This window comes from Monodon monoceros, unplaced genomic scaffold (assembly GCF_005190385.1).
Source record: "Monodon monoceros isolate NGI ecotype Baffin Bay Population unplaced genomic scaffold, NGI_Narwhal_1 Super_Scaffold_14, whole genome shotgun sequence".
NCBI classification, from domain to species: Eukaryota; Metazoa; Chordata; class Mammalia; order Artiodactyla; family Monodontidae; genus Monodon; species Monodon monoceros.
This window is the reverse complement of record NW_021703770.1, coordinates 35202637-35221251: the sequence shown is the minus strand read 5'-3', so window position 1 is coordinate 35221251 and position 18615 is coordinate 35202637. Positions and strand designations below refer to the sequence as shown.

General features: G+C 36.6%; 1 protein-coding gene across 1 annotated transcript in view; it reads right to left on the bottom strand.

Moving 5' to 3' along the window:
• STK3 (serine/threonine kinase 3) overlaps positions 1-18615 on the bottom strand; it is a 324871-nt gene that overhangs the window by 61830 nt on the left and 244426 nt on the right. Inside the window, exon 10 of the mRNA XM_029222626.1 lies at positions 12379-12554. Coding sequence (XP_029078459.1) covers positions 12379-12554 — 176 coding nt within the window. The remainder of the gene's footprint in view (positions 1-12378; positions 12555-18615) is intronic.

The following is an 18615-nucleotide window of genomic DNA, read 5'->3' as shown; positions in this document are numbered from 1 at the left end:
GGAGAAAGCAGTCAACTGTCTTAAACCACTAATGTCAGCGGTCCTTAACCTTTTTGGCACCAGGGACCGGTTTCGTGGAAGACAATTTTTCCACGGACTTGGGGGGGGGGTGGTGGTTTGGGGATGATTCAAGCGCATTACATTTACTGTGCACTTTATTTCTATTATTATTACATTGTAGTATATAATGAAATAATTATACAACTCACCATAATGCAGGAATCAGCGGGGGCCCTGAGCTTGTTTTCACTTGCCACTCACTGATAGGGTTTTGATATGAGTCTGCAAGCAATTGACTTATTATGGTCTCTGTGCAGTCAAACCTCTCTGCTAATGATAATCTGTATTTGCAGCCGCTCCCCAGTGCTAGCATCACCTCCTCAGCTCCACCTCAGATCATCAGGCATTAGATTCTCACAAGGAGCACACAGCCTAGATCCCTCGCATGCGCAGTTCACAGTAGGGTTCACGCTCCTATGAGAATCTAATGTCGCCACTGATCTGACAGGAGGTGGTAATGCGAGCGATGGGGAGTGGCTGTAAATTCAGATGAAGGTTCGCTTGCTCACCTGCCACTCCTGCTGTGTGGCCCGGTTCCTACAGGCCACAGACCGGTACCGGTTGTGGACCCCTGACTTAGGTAGCCTGCCCTAAGACATAGAGTAGGGAACGATCAGGTGAGATTTAAATCATATTTAAGCTTGAAATTTTAAACTAGTCAGACTTTTACTAACCAAAAGTGACCAGAAACTTGTAGCATCTGTCCAAAGGCATAGTTAAGGAGCAGAAAAGGGAGATTAGAGAGTGTATCCATTGTTCAAAGTAGGTCTGGAGAAAAAGCCATTTTAGGTTCATACCCAATGAGTTGTAACTGTTTAAAAAGTGCTTACATTTTAAACTGTAGCAGCATGAATCATGGTACCAGGATGAATCCTCAAAGAGCTGATAACAAAATACTTGGTAGCTGAAACTATTCTTTAAGTTCAAGTTTAGGGTGACCTACTCCCCAATTAAACAAGTAAAATTTCAGCCATGGTAAATTCTCAAGGGACAGCTGTTATCTGCCTGCTTAAGCTTGACTCAACTTACATCCAAAGCTAGATAAAGCCGGTCTCCTCTGCTCACTGCTCATTCTCTGCCCATCTTATATTTGGGATTCCCTAGAAACCCACTTTTGGTAACTTTCTCTCCTTACTGCAAGGCTCTCTCTGGAAGATCTCACGTACTCTAAGCCAAATATTCCCAAATCCATAGCTTCATCCTGTATTTTCAACTACCTAGTGTACTTATATGTCCTCCAGACATTAAAAACTTAATACATCCACAACAGAATTAGCTCAACCTCTGCACCCAACCTCCGAAACCCCTTCTGTCCTCCTTTTCTGTTCTGTATCTCAAACAATGGCAACATCATCAATCTAATTCTCTAAATCAGAAAACTTTTTCTTCATTCAGCTCCCCTATATACAACTGGTTATCATATCCAGATGATTCTTAAATCTAGGATATTTCTTAAATAGTCTAATCTCTCTTCTCTAATTCCACTATCTTGGTCTGAATCACAAAGGACGGGGAAAATGCTGAGCAGTAAAATTACACATGTAGACAAAACTGCACTTACCACTTTGAACTTAAAGAACTGGTTAGTTAGAAAAACCATCTCAGATGCTGACATTTTAAACTTAATGAAGCATCCTATCATGAGTCACAGCAAAATGCGGAATAGAACCCAAATGAATGGAAGCCTCAGAGTTTCAGTGTGGAGTCAAGAGAAAAAAAAAGTATAAATGATTGTAGACAAGGAGGAAATTCTTACAGGTGAGGGCAACTGATATAAAAAAACAGAAAGAAGCTCAAAGGTTGACTAAGTTATGGAAAATGCTTTAAAAATGACAACAAAAAGGTGACTTTTTAGCATACCTAAAGAGCTGCTGTTAAATGATGACTACTACACTGGTCAGGGTTGGATAATTTATTAATTTCAGTTATTTAAAGAATATTTTTCTGGAAGACTATACCTATAATTCTGTAATAAAGGAAAAATGGAAGAGTAGAATTTGCAGATATTAGTTGTAATTCACTGATTTCTGCAAATCAAAGGGGAACTTAATTGTATCTTTCTTCTATTATGCCTTATAAGATATGCTAAGGGAAAGTCTTTCAATGTTCACAGTCAGGGTAAGAATGATTAAATGTTTAAAATCAAAGTAAGGCAATTTTCAGGAGTTTTGTACCATCATTAAAGTTCTAATGCGTTAAAGACAGTACATTTTTTTCATCAAAGATTATAATCATGGGCTTCCCTGGTGGCTCAGTGGTTAAGAATCCGCCTGCCAATGCAGGGGACACAGGTTTGAGCCCTGGTCCGGGAAGATCCCACATGCCGCGGAGCAACTAAGCCCATGCACCACAACTACTGAGCTTGCGCTCTAGAGCCCACGAGCCACAACTACTGAAGCCTGTGCACCTAGAGCCCAAACACCACAACGAAGAGTAGCCCCCACTCACCGCAACTAGAGAAAGCCCCCACGCAGCAACGAAGACCCAACACAGCCAAAAAAATAAGTTAAATAAATTTTAAAAAAAGATTATAATCATGAAAATGACTATCTGCTTTAGAACTTTCTTCCATAGCAACGATAATCCACAACTGACCACTCATTTCATTTGACTAGCTAGTAATGGCTGGTCATTAGCTTTTTGCATATTTATATATTTGTAGCTTTGACTATTATATAGCTTAATTAGCATTCTCATATTAAGAGAGAGCTAAAAACTAAATTGAAGGCTTGTGGAATTACAACTTGATACTCTAACTCAGGTTGCTGAGACTTTTATAAGGCACCTTAATAAATAACAGCTTTAATTACATCAGTATACTGCATATCAAATTTAACATGCACCATCACTTAAATCACGAAGAAAAAAAAGTTCCTTTGTTAAAAGCCATGTAAATGTTTCTTAAAAGTAAATCAATATAATTAAGATATCTCTGTACCAAAATTCTTTTATCTGCTACTGTACGTTAGTCTGATAACCTCTTTCGCTTATCTCTGTAAGGTCTGTCTATATTTCTGGGAAGACGTTTCTGCTATTGATGGACAAAATTATAAAACAAAACTAGTTTGGTTTTGAATCAAGACAGCTAAGGTTTTGATTTTTAAAAAGCTGTTATTTACTGGAATGTCTTCTAATCTGAAGGATGCAACCTAATGGAAGTTTTCTACTTTTAATAAATGAGAGGTAGAATGGAAAAAGGTCCCAAGCTAATATCAGGACAAGAGAGAAAGGTGTATTAGTTTAACCAGGACGACAAATCTAATAGACCCCAAAAGAACTATGTACTTGTAACTGTGAAAGATCTATATCAGGAAGTTATGATGGGATCAGTTACGGAAAGGGCTCTAACACTAAACTACTATGTATATTCTGAAAACCTGAATTAAGTATGAAAGTACAAACACACTTTCAGACTTAAAGAAATTTCATTTATGACAGTTAAAGTGAAAAAGAACTCTTCTATTGTCAATACAAACTGATAACTAGTTCAATCAATCCTAACAACTTATTTGAAATCTAATGGTTTATTTAAAAGGTAAATACTGTGGGGCATCAGTCTTAAATTAAAAGGCAATAAGTTATATTGTCCACTCTATAATCCTAAATTCCATTATTGGTTCTTAACATCTCTTTTCACATAATCACCCAACAGTCTCCACTGCTTACTGACTAAACATTCAAAATGAGGCTATGAACAAACAGTGCACATAGTCAAAATAACTTCCTCAGACATCAACATTAGCCATAACATATGCTTGGAGTATTAACATCTTTGTTTTAAAATGTAAAGTAGCCAATTTCTCAACACAATCTTCTAGATAAACGACATTTTTAAAAGAATAAATTACTATGAGGAAAGTTTATGCTTTTCAGAACTCTTTTTGGAAGGCCATTTTTCTCTTTGCCATGTGTTTTAAACATCTTAATAAATTCCAACACGGTGACCAGAACCCACACACTGCACCTGTGCTTTCTATCTTAATTAATCCAGTAAGTACAGGCCTGCTCACTTTAATTTGTAAAGGAAATGATGATAGAGTGAGTTTTAACTTAAGGCATTAATTACCTAAACAAGCAGAATTAGCTTAATGTTTCAGAAGATCTTGCCTAAACACAACCACCAAATAAAATTTCCTGCAATTTCTGAAGCCTTTAACAGCATATTTAGGAATAAGCAAGCAGAATGCTCACTCTACCTTAGGTGGCCAAATGGATTAAATTATACTGAGAAAAAAACAGTGTGGTAGTTTAGAGACACTAAAGTTTTTGTTGCCTTTAACTACTACAGAATCAACTTCAGTGTAGTTGACCGGTGACTATTAACATTTTTTTCCTACTCGTATATAAACACTTATCTTTGAGGAAGGCCACTCTCCTTTCAAAACAAAGGTTATGACGGTCTTAAACGCCTAAGGAGATTGATGGTCAAAATCTTATAAAAATTCTACATGGACCTAGACAATCACATGCTACAACTGTGCACATGCCACACCATCTGCTGGATACAAGTGCCAGCACAGATTTCGTGAGCTGGCGACGGACTGCACGAGTCCAGAATTCTGCAAGTATTTCAAAGTGCAGGGTTCGCATTAATTTTAATTTCCTGTTGGCTCTGTAAGGAAAGAGTAGTGAAAGTACAATGGGCCACATACGCTCAAGTTCATGCCACATGTGCACCTGTAATCATAGACTCTTATCCAGGGCTACCCACTAAAGCATTTGAGATTTTGTGTTTATTTCTTCTTTACCCCAGAAGAAATAAACCTGAAATATCTACAGTTATCTTTTCATACTGTTAATACTCTTCCAAACATCTGGAAATACTTGACAATAATCATTTAATTAACGCAAAACTAATCGATGACAATATGCTTAAGTGCTTCACTCAGCTGGTTTCCTCAGTCCATACAAGTGGGGCCTGAAGAGAACAAGAAGTTCTTTGACTAAGGAGTGCACCACAAAAGAAACCTGGAGCCAGCACCTCTTTAAAGAGCAAAAGCACTCTCGGTATTTAAGTAGAGAAAGCAGGTGGTAGCGTACTGCTACACTGGTGAAAACTGGCAGATGCTCTTGGCTTAAGTTTTTACCTCCAGGCTTCCTACAGGGCCTGTGTTCCTCAGGGCTTTCCAAAGGCTTGGCTTCACTACAAGCCTTTGCGGGGGCTCCTGTGTTCCACCAGTTATTATGCTCCACAGCCGCTGGCTGCTCTAGCAGGGTGAAAAGATCCTAAGAAAGATGCCTAAAATGCCCCTAAGGCTCCAGCAGCAGGTTTGCTACCTTCTGCAGGTTCACTGCTTTCTGCATTTTGCAGCGGTGAGGTTTTTTGGGTTTTGTGGGGTTTTCCCTATCACCATACTGATTTTCCAATCCAGAGTCAGAGGTAGAGTTGTAAAAAAAACTCAGGAAAGTTCAAGGCGCATGTGTACTTGAAGGAGAGGACTTTTTTTCCCCTTCTGCCACAATTATTGAGACTGTTTCTCCAAGTGCTGCCCTGGAGGATTTTTAGGTCCCTTAGCTCAAAGGAACAACACAAACTGAATATTTAAGAATCACAGAAATCCAAAAACATTACCTTACAATTCAGTTTGAGTCAAAAACAAAAAAATAACTGATTTACCTAATTCCTCTTATACTAGCAACTATTGTCAATCCAATTTCTTTTTTTAAAATTTGGAACCAATATAGTGGGTTAACAGATGGCTTTTAAAGTTTTTGTTCTTATTCCAAAATCTTTACATTACCCAAAATGTATCTATTTATGTATGAATGATAGTGTAATTTCTGCAAAACATGATCTACATGTTCTCCATTTAACACTAAACAATCTGGATGCTAAGGCTGTTTGGAAATAATTCTAACAAAAACTGAAACATTTGACTAGTGCTATAATAAACAGATTTGCCTTTTACATTTGTTTTAGAAATCTTCACAGCCACACCCTAAACAGAACTTTTTTAGTAGAGTTAAAATAATTGGTTCAGTTAGCCTAAATATATTTTATCCTATCTTTTTGCTACCCTCAAGTTGGTGAAATCACAAATTATTTCTCTTATCAGCTCCTTACATCCAAGAACGTAACAGGAAACAACCAATTCACAGAAAATCTAAAAGACAAATGCTAAAGAAAATACACCAATTAAGTTGCATACAGGCTTTAAGATAAAGAATGCTTCCTACTCCGCACATCTGCCTAGCAGGTGTCTCTCTGAATAAGTTTTGTCCTTTAGGAATCCGCTCTGAATACTGCAAAAGACAACGAAGTATTCACTTTCATTTTTCTTTTTTGAAACCTCTTTTTCTCACGGCAGAAAGAGAAGCCTTCTATGTCCTAGAAACATGGTCAAAATGACTTTGGGTAGTTTTAAGCAACTTCTATTGAATAGACATAGGAATCACATAAAATCTAGTTCTCTTGGAAGGTATCCTTGAGATACATCATAAAGAGGGGAGATAAACACATAAACCTTAGCACGCTTTTACACTTTGATGAGTCACATTTTTAACATTCTATATCTAATGTATGATGGAATGAGTAAGACCAGATTTCCCTTATCAATACCAGCTGGTGTCTTAAGCAGAAATCTCTTTGCTTTTCGTCCATTTCCTTACTTTGTAAGCAAAGTATTCCATCAAACCCTTTACACTTTGTCCTACCTCTGCTTCCTCTTTTCCTACTCTCTTCTAACCTCTCTTACACACTTTTCTTTTCCTTTTTCTTTTTTTTTTTTTAAACACTCACTACTACTCTTAGCAAATTCTTTGTTCATCTCCTGGCAATCCTTCCTTTATTCATGTCTTATTTATTCCCATTTGCATTCCCTCAGTAGCTATTGCAAACATTTTTCACTTTCCTCAAGGTGATGAAGAGGGCTGAGCAGTTGACAGGTGTAGTAAATGTTGGGGAAGAAAGAACTCCTGCTCTAGTCATTCCTCCCCCTCTGCTTTCCCTTTTTAAGGCTACATGCCCTGTATAAGTCAGAAAAGAAATGTCTGCATTTAAAATTAAATCCGGTCCTATGATCTCTTGGAGCCTCTTTCCAGCTGTGAGGACACTTTCCTTCCTCTTTTTTTTCTTAAATTTCACCTTCTATTATTTAGCTCCTCATCTTAACCAATATAGTACTCTTTAACCCAGTATGTCGGCTGTTTCTGTTGATTAACAACCTTTCTAGTGTCTCCTGCATCTATCCTTGTTTTTGTTGTTTGGTTCTTTTCCATTTTATTACCCTATTATTTCAAGTCTGTTTCACATACCTGATTTTCCCCTACCTCTAGTCTTTTTCTGTCAATCAATCCTGCATGCTACCATCAAAATTAATATACTTAAAACACTTTTCATCACGTCATTTTCCAACCTAAAAACCTTCAGTGGCTTTCCACTGGCTAGGAAATAAAATTTCAGACTTTGCAGTCTTACGTTCAAGGCTTCCACCATCTGACCCAAACCTAGCTTTCATTTTATCTCCCATATTATTTTAAATGAACTTGAAGGTCTCCACTTCATTGTCACCCAATATATCTTGTCCTTTCCTACCTCTAAGCTTTTTATTATGCACATCATTCTCTGTACTGCCTACCTTCTCTTCTACTATCCATCTTCCAAATTTTAGACAAAATCCTCCTCTACTATATAATTTCATAAACTACTCCAACCTTTACTGAGTCCTCCTCTTATGCATGATATCTGAATTATTGCTCTGGATTACAATTTAACACTTTACTAACATATTTTCTCAGCTTAATAAATGTACATACATATGTGTATATAAATATATATATATTTTTAACCCATAGTGCCTAGCACAATCCAAAGCAGAAAACAGAACATTTGTTAAACTAGTTTAAGGTTTTCTAACAAATTTTGGAATTTCCAGATAGAAGGACTCCAGAATCTACAATGGGCTGAAAATATTACCAGAAGTTTACTTATAAGAGCTGGCCACTAGAAAAACTGATGCTCTCATTCACAAAACTAGAACGAGCTTAAAAGGGACAGTAGAAGGCTGCATGTCAAAAGTTGCTGTGTATGAGTATTCTAAAAGTAGGGTACTGAAATGGCCCTCATCAAAATCACTAATGACCTCCAATTTCCTAAATTCATTCTTTTAAATTCTGTTGAATTTTAATACGGATAACTTCTAGTAGATTATTTGCAAAGATGACCACAATAATTCCATTCATTCCACACGACCCTCTGCAATATGACTTTGCTAGTCGTTTCATCATGAGGTGAAATCTATTTCCATATCCTTTGAATCTGGATTGGCCTTGTGAATATATTTTGACTAAGAATATGGCAGAAGTGACACTATGTGAATCCTCTTTTTTCCCCTCTTACTTTTTTTTTATACATAACTTAAAATCCACCATTTTAACCATTTTTAAGTGTAGAGTTCAGTGGCATTAAGTACATCCACAATCCATCCCCAGGACTCTTTTCATCTTCCAAAACTCAAGTTCTGTACGCAAAAACCAATAACTCCCTATTTCCCCCTCCTCCAGCACTTGGCAACTACCATTCTATTTTTTGTTTCTATGAATTTGACTACTCTAGGTACCGCATATTAAGTGGAATCATACAGTATTTGTTCTTTTGTGACTGGCTATGTTACTTAGCTTATTATCTTCAAAGTTCACCATATTACGGCTTGTGTCAAAATTTCCTTCCTTTTTTTTTTTTTTTTTTTTTTTTTTTTGGCTGTACGCGGGCCTCTCACTGTTGTGGCCTTTCCCGTTGCAGAGCACAGGCTCCAGACGCGCAGGCTCAGCGGCCATGGCTCACAGGCCCAGCCGCTCCGTGGCACGTGGGATCTTCCCGGACCGGGGCACAAACCTGTGTCCCCTAGCATCGGCAGGCGGACTCTCAACCACTGCGCCACCAAGGAAGCCCAATTTCCTTCCTTTTTAGGCTGAAAAATATTTCACTGTATGCGTTTATCACATTTTGTTTATTCACCCATCAATGGACACCTGGGTTGCTTCCGCCTTTTGGCAATTGTGAATAACGTTGCTATGAACATGGATGTACAAATATCTGTTCAAGTCTCTGCTTTCACTCATTTATTTTGGGTATATATCCAGAAATGGAATTGCTGGATCACATGGTAATCTATGTTCAGTTTTTTTTGAGGAATGCCATACTGTTTTCCACAGAGGTACCATTTTACATTTGCAGCGCCCAAGGAAGGGTTCCAATTTCTCCACATCCTCACCAACACTTGTTATTTTCTCTGTGTGTGTACGTGTGTGTGTATATAATGGGTGTGAAATAGTATCTCATGGTTTTGATCTGTGTTTCTCTAATGATTAGTGACATTAAACATCTTTTCATTTGTTTATTGGCCATTTATATATCTTCTTTGGAGAAATATTTATTGGAGTACTTTGACCATTTTTAAATTGGGTTGCTTAGTTTTTGGTTGTTGAGTTCTTTTTATATCCTAGATACTAACCCCTTATCAGATACATGATTTACATGTTTTCTTCCATTCTGTGGGTTGACTTTTCTTTGCTGACAGTGTACTTTGATGCACAAAAATTTAAATTTTTATATAGTCCAATTTATCTATTTTTTCTTTTGTTGCCTGTGCTTTTGGTGTCATATCTAAGAAATCACTGCCAAATCCAATGTCACGCAGCTTTTCCCCTATGTTTTTTCGACAAGTTTTATAGTTACAGTTCGTATGTTTACTTAGATCCTTGATTCATTTTGAGTTAATTTTTGTATTTTTGTATATGGTGTAAGGTATAGGTCCAACTTCGTGCATGTGGCTATCCAGTTTTCCCAGCACCATTTGTTGACAAGACTATCCTTTCCTCATTGAATGGTCTTAGTACCCTTGCTGAAAATCTCTGACAATATATGTGATGGTTTATTTCTGGGCTTTCTATTCTACTCCATCTGTCTATATGTATGTCTGTTTTGATTACTGTAGCTTTGTAGCAGTTTGGAAATCAGGAAGTATGAGACCTCCAACTTTGTTTCTCTTTTTCAAGGTTGTTTTGACTATTCAAGTCCCTTGAAATTCCAAATAAATTTTAGATGGATTTTTCTGTTTCTACAAAAAATGTCATTGGGATTTTAATAGAAATTACACTGAATCTGTAGGTTGCTTTGGACAATATTGACATCTTAACCACATTGTCTTCCAATCCATGAACATGAGATGTCATTCCATGTATTGGTGTCTTCTATAGTTACTTTCAGCAGTGTTTTGTAGTTTTCAAGGTACAAGTCTTTCATCTCCTTGGTTAAGATTATTCCTAAGTACTCATTCTTTTTGATGGTATTGTAAATGGATTCTAAACTTAGGACTCAAGAGGCCTTACAATTTCTTCTATCACCTTCTTGGAAGGCTGCTACCACAACATAAAACCTCCAGGCTTGCTTGACAGGGTCATATGGCCTAGCCAACTGTCAGCACAACTGCCAGACACATGAGTGATTTTAGAGACATTATTCAGCTCCATTCAAGCTGCTAGATGATTTCAGCCACGTGAGAGACTCCAGGTGAGACTAGCAGAAGAACCACTCAGCTGAACCTAGTCAAACTGCTTACCCACAAAACTGTAAGCAAATGAAATAGTTATTTTAAGTTCTAAATTTTGGGGGTGGTAGCAAAGACTAACTGAAACAGAAATAAATCATTTTATTTGCTATTTATTAACTGTGATAATTTATTCATTACTTTGTAGCTCATTTCAAACTGTTTTCCGAGGCTGTTAAGATTTATTCCAATTGAGTTAAGATAGAGTTCTTTGATTCATCAAAGATTCATCATCTTTACAAATGATTTTAAGCTTAAAGTCAGCATTCTAAATAATTTATATATTTTTTAAAAGGAGGTAGCATAAAATGAAATCTTACTAGAACTATAGAAATACAGATTTTATTTTTCTAATTTATAAACTCAAAACTGAAAAAACAGTAAGGAGGTATTACGATTAATGTTTTCAGACTAACCTGTGCCATGGCTAATATTTATTGGGGACAGATTTTGAAACTTTATTATCTGATTATGTGAAAACTTAATCACAATATTTAGGAGAAAAGTATTTAACATTAGAAGTATTTATAATCACAAAGCCTTTAGAGGCATGGTGTCTAGGCAAAGCTGCTTGATAGTATTTAAAAATTTAGAAGATATAGATATATCTAAAATTTTATTTACTTATAAATATACGTATTAACAAATGTAGCTGTAGTTATTTTACATGAAAATCTTACAGAACAATATGCAAAAGTAAATGCTATTTATAATACACGCTAAAGCAAAAATTTACCTCAAAAATTTCTAGATTAAAGAACTCATTTTAAAAATTTACTCTCTCTCAAGTTGTGGTAAGAGTTGTTTTAGAATTATGTATCTGTATTACATGCATTCTTTAAAAGAAATAAATAATAAGGAGCAGGACAGAAGAAATAAGGAGAAAATGTAATAAGAGGCAAGAAGGCACAGTTTTAGGGACTTCTCTGATGGTCCAGTGGTTAAGAATCCGCCTTCCAATGCAGGGGACGAGGGTTCAATCCCTGGTCAGGGAACTAAGATCCCACATGCCACTGGGCAACTAAGCCCGCGCACAGCAACTACTGAGCCCACGTGCTCTGGAGCCCATGCGCCACAACTAGAGAGACCACATGCTGCAACTACTGAGCCCGTGAGCTCTGGAGTCCACGTGCCACAACTAGAGAGAAGTCCACCGCCACAACAAAGAGCCTGCGTGCCACAACGAAAGATCCTGCATGCCACAACTAAGACCCAATGCGGCCAAATAATAAAATTAAATTAAAAACAAAAAAGTTGATTAAAAAAAAGAAGGCACAGTTTTATACTGAAGTTTATATTCCTAACTAGACATAGGACTATTATTTCTGACAAACCAAGTGGAGTTAACACTATGTGACTTAACTTTCATAGTTGAGGCAAATTTCTCAAAGTAGATGTCATAAATACCTTTGCATCATTTGTTTAGGAAACTGAATTTACTGTCAGAAATATCTCATATTTACATTATTTAAAACATCTTTTAACACAGTTGTCATTTTAGTTTTAAAAGAGTCCTAAATATTTCTCTAAATTTGGGCTATAATTTATTTAACCATAAGCAATTATTTACATTTCTCTGCAACTACATTTCTACAAGCAAACTACAATTTCACCATTCCCCTACCCATATATAGCAATATACTGAATATTAATATACAGTCTATAATTTTAATCATACACACACACACACACACACACAACCTATGTTTCTCAATGTGGTGACAAAATAGAGTAGGAGAAAACATATATGGAAGAATTAAAATGTACTTACAAAGTCAAAGTCTCCATCTTGAGGAACTTTCCAGTTATCAGGAAAAACATTTTTGGACATAGGGAAGGGTTCATGCATATTCTGATTACAGTTTTCATGACTCTTATTCTTGAAGTCCTGTTTATCAAAGTAATCCATGAAAGATGGTCTTTGTACTTGTGGTGAAGTTGCATTTCCTTAGGTAAACAAAGAACATAAGGAGGGTATAAGATCTTACATTTACTTAAAGAACTATGATTTTTACTGAAGTATGATTTTTTTATTAATCAATATAGTAAGTTTTCACTGGTCAGATTCAAGGCCAACATAGTCAATTTAATGACGAACAAAGTAAAATAAAATTAAGAATGAAATAACAAAAATATCCCAGTTCTAAAGCTAAATTCAAGATCTTTCCCTTAAAACCTGCTGCTTCTCCACATGCTCTTTGTCTGCTAAAGTCAACATTCTTTACTTAATCCCCAAAGTGATCAAGTTGAGAATTAACCCAGACTCGTTTCTCACCAAACCAAACTGATCATTAGGTATTTTTTAATGCTACTGCTCTATCCACCACTGCTACTGTCTTAGTTTAGCTTCTAATCATTTCCTACCTAGGCCATTGTAACACCCTCCAAAGCCATTGTAACACCCTCCAAACTGGTCTCCTTCCCTCATCTCAGTTTTGATTTTAGTCACACTGACAACATAGTGACCTTCTAAATGCAAATCAAACCATGTCTTTCTTCTGTTTAGAATCTTTCAATGGCTCCTCATTTTCTACACTGAATGATTAAAGTAGAAAACAAACATTTAGAACAACTAGATTTTCCCAGTGATTTTCAAACTGGATTCCTTAAGCCCTAGAGTTCCAAAAAAAAGATCCTAAGTGACCACCACAAAGACACTTCCCAATACAGTTCTCCAGACAGTAAAGTTACCTACCTTCTTAAAAATTTCCTGTGATAGGACGTACACTTCCCCACAAGGAAGCCTGCTGGGCAACTCTAAGTTACAAAAAGTGTTTTGTTTTTTTTTTTAATGTGAACTTGAAATATGTCTTTCTGTAATTTACACTCATGTTCCAAATAAATTTCTCTTTCATATACCAGTCCCTCAAATATCTGAAGACAGATAATGACTCCTGTCTTGGTTATCATTTTAAGGTGAAACATCCCCAGTTCCTTTCATATGACATGTTTTTGAGACTCATCATCATCGAGTTTACTTGCCTGTGGAGACATTCCAGTCTCTACATGATCCTCTAAAATCAGACATAACATTGCTAATAGTAATCTGGCCAATTTAGAATGTATTTGTAATAGTACTAACGCAGCTTAAAACTACAGTAAGTATTATGAAAACTAGGTAACATTATTGGCTCGGGATGAGCTATAAGGTAATTTTGTAAAAATTCCTGCAGTTGGAGAAGTAGAAGTCCAATCAGAAATGAGTAGTGGCAATATAAAGGAAAGAGGAAGACCAATATTTGGGGCTGACTAAAGAAAACAAGAAAACCACTGGGAAATTTCATTCCAGGAATCTCCTCTTCCATTTGCAATAGTCCTGTGCCTACTTCTAATGCTATCCTGATCAGAAGCTTCTATCCCAAGTTAAAGGAGCCACCACTAATGCCCTAGTGGCTCAAGGTGAAAAAGTTGTAACCTAATTTCTAGAGGCTCTCCCTTCCTGAAGACGACAAGGGGTCTCTCTTGCGGGGAGGAGTGGCCATATAACACAATTTTGACCGATGATACATAAGAAGAAGGTTCCTAGGAAAGCTCTGTTTTCTTGATACAGGCATCACCTCTCTGTTTCTGCCTGCTCCTTTCTCCTTCCTGGAATGCAGACTTAATGGCAGAAGATCTAACAGTTATTCTGCAAACAGGAGGATGAGAGTACTACCCTAAAGATGGTGTCACAGAAAGAATCTCTAATGACATAATGAAATCACTCTACCAATGCAGCACACTCTGCTTCTGGATTTCTTGTTAAATGAGAAAAGACATTAATACTATTCTATTTAAACAATTGTTATCTGGTTTTTCTGGTACCTATAACCAAATTCAGTCCCTAACTATTAGGTTTCTATTCCCAAGTGGAGGATGTAAAAAGATATAGGAGCAGCAATCTTCAATTTTACTACAGAACACCCCAATTTGAAACTTGAAATCCACTACTACATAGTGGTTTAATTATCGGTACATTTCAGATATATTAGTTTTAAGGGTCTTTTACAGGCTGATCTCAAAACCTATGGTGAAATGCCTGTTGGATTCCACACTCAAAATTTTGGAAAATAACCCATTCCTATATTTAGAAATACACATTCTCACAGAGAGTTAACAAAAGTCTAAAAATCAACTGAAATAAAAGAAGGTAGTCTGTTCCATTAGATTTTTCTGTTTGGATGACTTTATAACAGGATATTATTAACCAAGATATGCTTATACACAATTTTTTATTCAAATGTATGTGCTTATACTTCTAAATATTTTCCATTGTTTAGTTTAAAACTTACTATCAACATTTTGAGTATATCTTTTTGATATACAAAGAAAATTTTAAAAACAATTTTTAAAAATTTCTAAGGAGGAAAATAGGCTAGGTATGTCTTAAAAGTTAATGGGAGGGAGCAGCTGTAATTGGCCAGTCATATTTAACCACACGATATGAAACACATGTCCACAGTGTGCAGCTGAGTCTCCAGGGAGATGCATGTTCACAGAAGGGACAAAGACGATGATGCTTCTGACTTACAATTTATTTTTAAAAGAAGAAATAGTAGGCCCTTCAACAGGAGAGTAAAGCAGGAAATCTCAAGATAGTAACCACTGTCATATGTGATTGCGGTTGCTATGGCAAATACATTTTTTTAAATACACAGAAAATAATCACATAAAATTGACATCAATTTCTCCAGTTGTAGTTGAATTCTGACCCTAGCTTATAAGAATATTTTTAATTTTTTTTTTTTGTGCTGTACGCGGGCCTCTCACTGCTGTGGCCCCTCCCGTCGCGGAGCACAGGCTCCGGACGCGCAGGCCCAGCAGCCATGGCCCATGGGCCCAGCCGCTCCGCAGCATGCAGGATCCCCCCGGACCGGGGGGGGGGAACCTGTGTCCCCTGCATCGGCAGGCGGACCCCCAACCACTGCGCCATCAGGGAAGCCCATATTTTTAATTTTAATAATAAATTTGATGTTCAAAATTACCTTGTCCCTCACTTTTGGTCCCAATTCCTTCAACTACTTGCTGTGGCACTAAAAACCCATTAGCAATAAAGAATAAAATAACCGCCACTCAATCCTTTTGTGCATGTGAAATTTTAAAGAAAAAAATTCTTTCTTCTCCTTCAAACATTCCCTAAAACATATATAAGAAAACTAAATTGTACAGTATTTAATACCTTTTACAAAATATGCCAGTCTACTCACAAATATTCACTAACTTTTCTAATTTACACATGTCTTCTAAACAGGTGAAAAGTTGTCATGAAAATTTAAATATATAAAGGAATTTTTATAATACTTTAACAAAATGTAATTTAATTTTAAATTTCTTAGCATGATTGTAACAAAGGTAGCCAGATGCAAAAAAGAAATAATCATAACTTTAGCATAATATATTTCAACATCAAAGGATTTATGAATATTACCTAATTTGTTCTTCTAAAACAATTTAAGATGTGGGTGTTCCACCTGATTAATGATCTTGGAAATCTGTCCTTTAATTTGTTGCCAAGAGTACAGTGAATACAGATAAAAACCAGGATGTTAATACAGAAGCTACTGACATCAGCTTTTTCTTAACTTCATCAGACTGTACTTTGAAACAGAGGATACAGACAACATGGAGAAGATCCAGAGGCTATTCATAAAAAAAGATTAAATGCTTAGAAAGTAATACCTGCACAAAGGTTAAAGGGAATGAAATTGTTCAGCCAGGAAAAGTCTGAGGATACAATTTAATAAGTATCCGAGTATATATGAGGGGGTCTTGCACAGAAAACAGCTGTTTTCCATCTCCACTGAAGGCAAAATAAAAGGAAACAGACCAATTGAAGCCCAAGGATTTTAGTTAAATAGAAGGAATGATTTCCCGTGTGAGTCATGAACACTGCAACAGCCACTGTGTGTCTATGGAAGCCCTTTCTCCAGAGGCCTTTATAAGAAAGACTGATTTCCATTTGTACAAGACTAATCTTTACATGCTTGTCCGTGCTCTGTGCTGGTAAAAGAGGTATCCTACGACCAAAATACCTACACTAATTGGCTCGAGCTGGGTCACATATCACTGAACATTCCACAGAGCAAAAGCACACAGAAGAACAGACCATATGCAATACCCACAGGTAACTCCAAACCATTGTAGCCACACCTTACCTGGACACCTAGTAACTCTGCAGAGGAAAATGAAGGGTTCCTAACTGCCCAGTAATATGCTGGGCATTTGCACCCAGCTGCAAGTGGGACCTGTAGTTTACTATTGTCACCTTGATTGCTATGTCACTGGCAAAATTAATCTTAAAGAGGCACGTAACAATTTTTCATGAAAGAAGAGTAAGACCTCTGGAGAAGTAGGAAAGTGATCTACCTACACACTCCCCTAACCTGGCTAATTGTTTCTTGGCACCTGAAATTCCATCCTTAGTTACTTACTCCTTTGACTCAAAGCTTTGTAGTTTTGGGGAAAAAATGTAAATATTTCAAGAAGATAAAACATCATTAAGCATTTTCACACCTGCATATTTGATACTTTGCTGAAATAGGTTTTGGGAGGAAGAAGGAAGGAAAAGATCTGAACCAGAGCTGGAAGAGAAGATGTTATGAAGCAAAGAACAGGACGTGGAAGCTGTTGCTCAGAGCAAATGGTGTCATACTTACAACTGTGTCCAGAGGCAATAGATGAACTAGAGAGTAGGAATACCTAATGGTCAGTCTTCCTTTCTTGATACTTCTCCTGAACACTTTCTAACTCAATCTAATATCTATTTCTAGGATAAATCCTAAAAACTTAAAGCAGAACCTAATTTGCTTTCTCTTACTAATTAAGTGAACCTACATATATGTGCTGTCCAAAATAAAACAATAAAGTGTGATATATTTTAAAAATCACCATGTATTATAGGCATATACAAAGAAAAATCTAAAAACTACATATTCAATTAAAATTACTTAATCTAATATTTGATAATTGATGAATAGTTATGATAAGTTAATGTAAGTAAACAAAATAAAATCAAAATATTTAGATATGGGTTATTCCTCTACTCATTCATTTTTTTTAACATCTTTATTGGAGTATAATTGCTTTACAATGTTGGGTTAGTTGCTGCTGTATCACAAAGTGAATCAGCTATATGTATACATATATCCCCATAACCCCTCCCTCCCACCCACCCTATCCCACCCCTCTATGTGGTCACAAAGCACAGAGCTGATCTCCCTGTGCTACGTAGCTGCTTCCCACTAGCTAGCTATTTTACATTTGGTAGTGTATATATGTCAATGCTATCCCTCACTTCGTCCCAGCTTACCCTTCCCTGTCCGCGTGTCCAAAAGTCCATTCTTACATCTGCGTTTTTATTCCTTCCTTGCTCCTAGGTTCATAAGAACCACTTTTTCTTTTCTTTTTTTAGATAACATACATATGTGTTAGCATACAGTGTTTCTTGTTCTCTTTCTGACTTACTTCACTCTGTATGACAGATTCTAGGTCCATCCACTTCACTACAAATAACTCAATTTCGCTTCTTTTTATGGCTGAGTAATATTCCTTGTATATACGTGCCACATCTTCTTTATCCATTCATCTCTCGATGGACACTTAGGTTGCTTCCATGTCCTGGATATGGTAAATAGTGCTGCAGTGAACACTGTGGTACATGACTCTTTTTGAATTATGGTTTTCTCAGGGTATATGCCCAGTAGTGGGAGTGCTGGGTCATATGGTAGTTCTATTTTTAGTTTTTTAAGGAAGCTCCATACTGTTCTCCATAGTGGCTGTATCAATTTACATTCCCACCAACAGGGCAAGAAGGTTCCCTTTTCTCCACACCCTCTCCAGCATTTATTGTTTGTAGATTTTTTGATGATGGCCATTCTGACTGGTTTGCGGTGATACCTCATTGTAGTTTTGATTTGTGTTTCTCTAATGATTAGTGATGTTGAGCATCCTTTTATGTGTTTGTTGGCAATCTGTATAACTTCTTTGGAAAAATGTCTATTTAGACCTTCCACCCATTTTTGGATTGCGT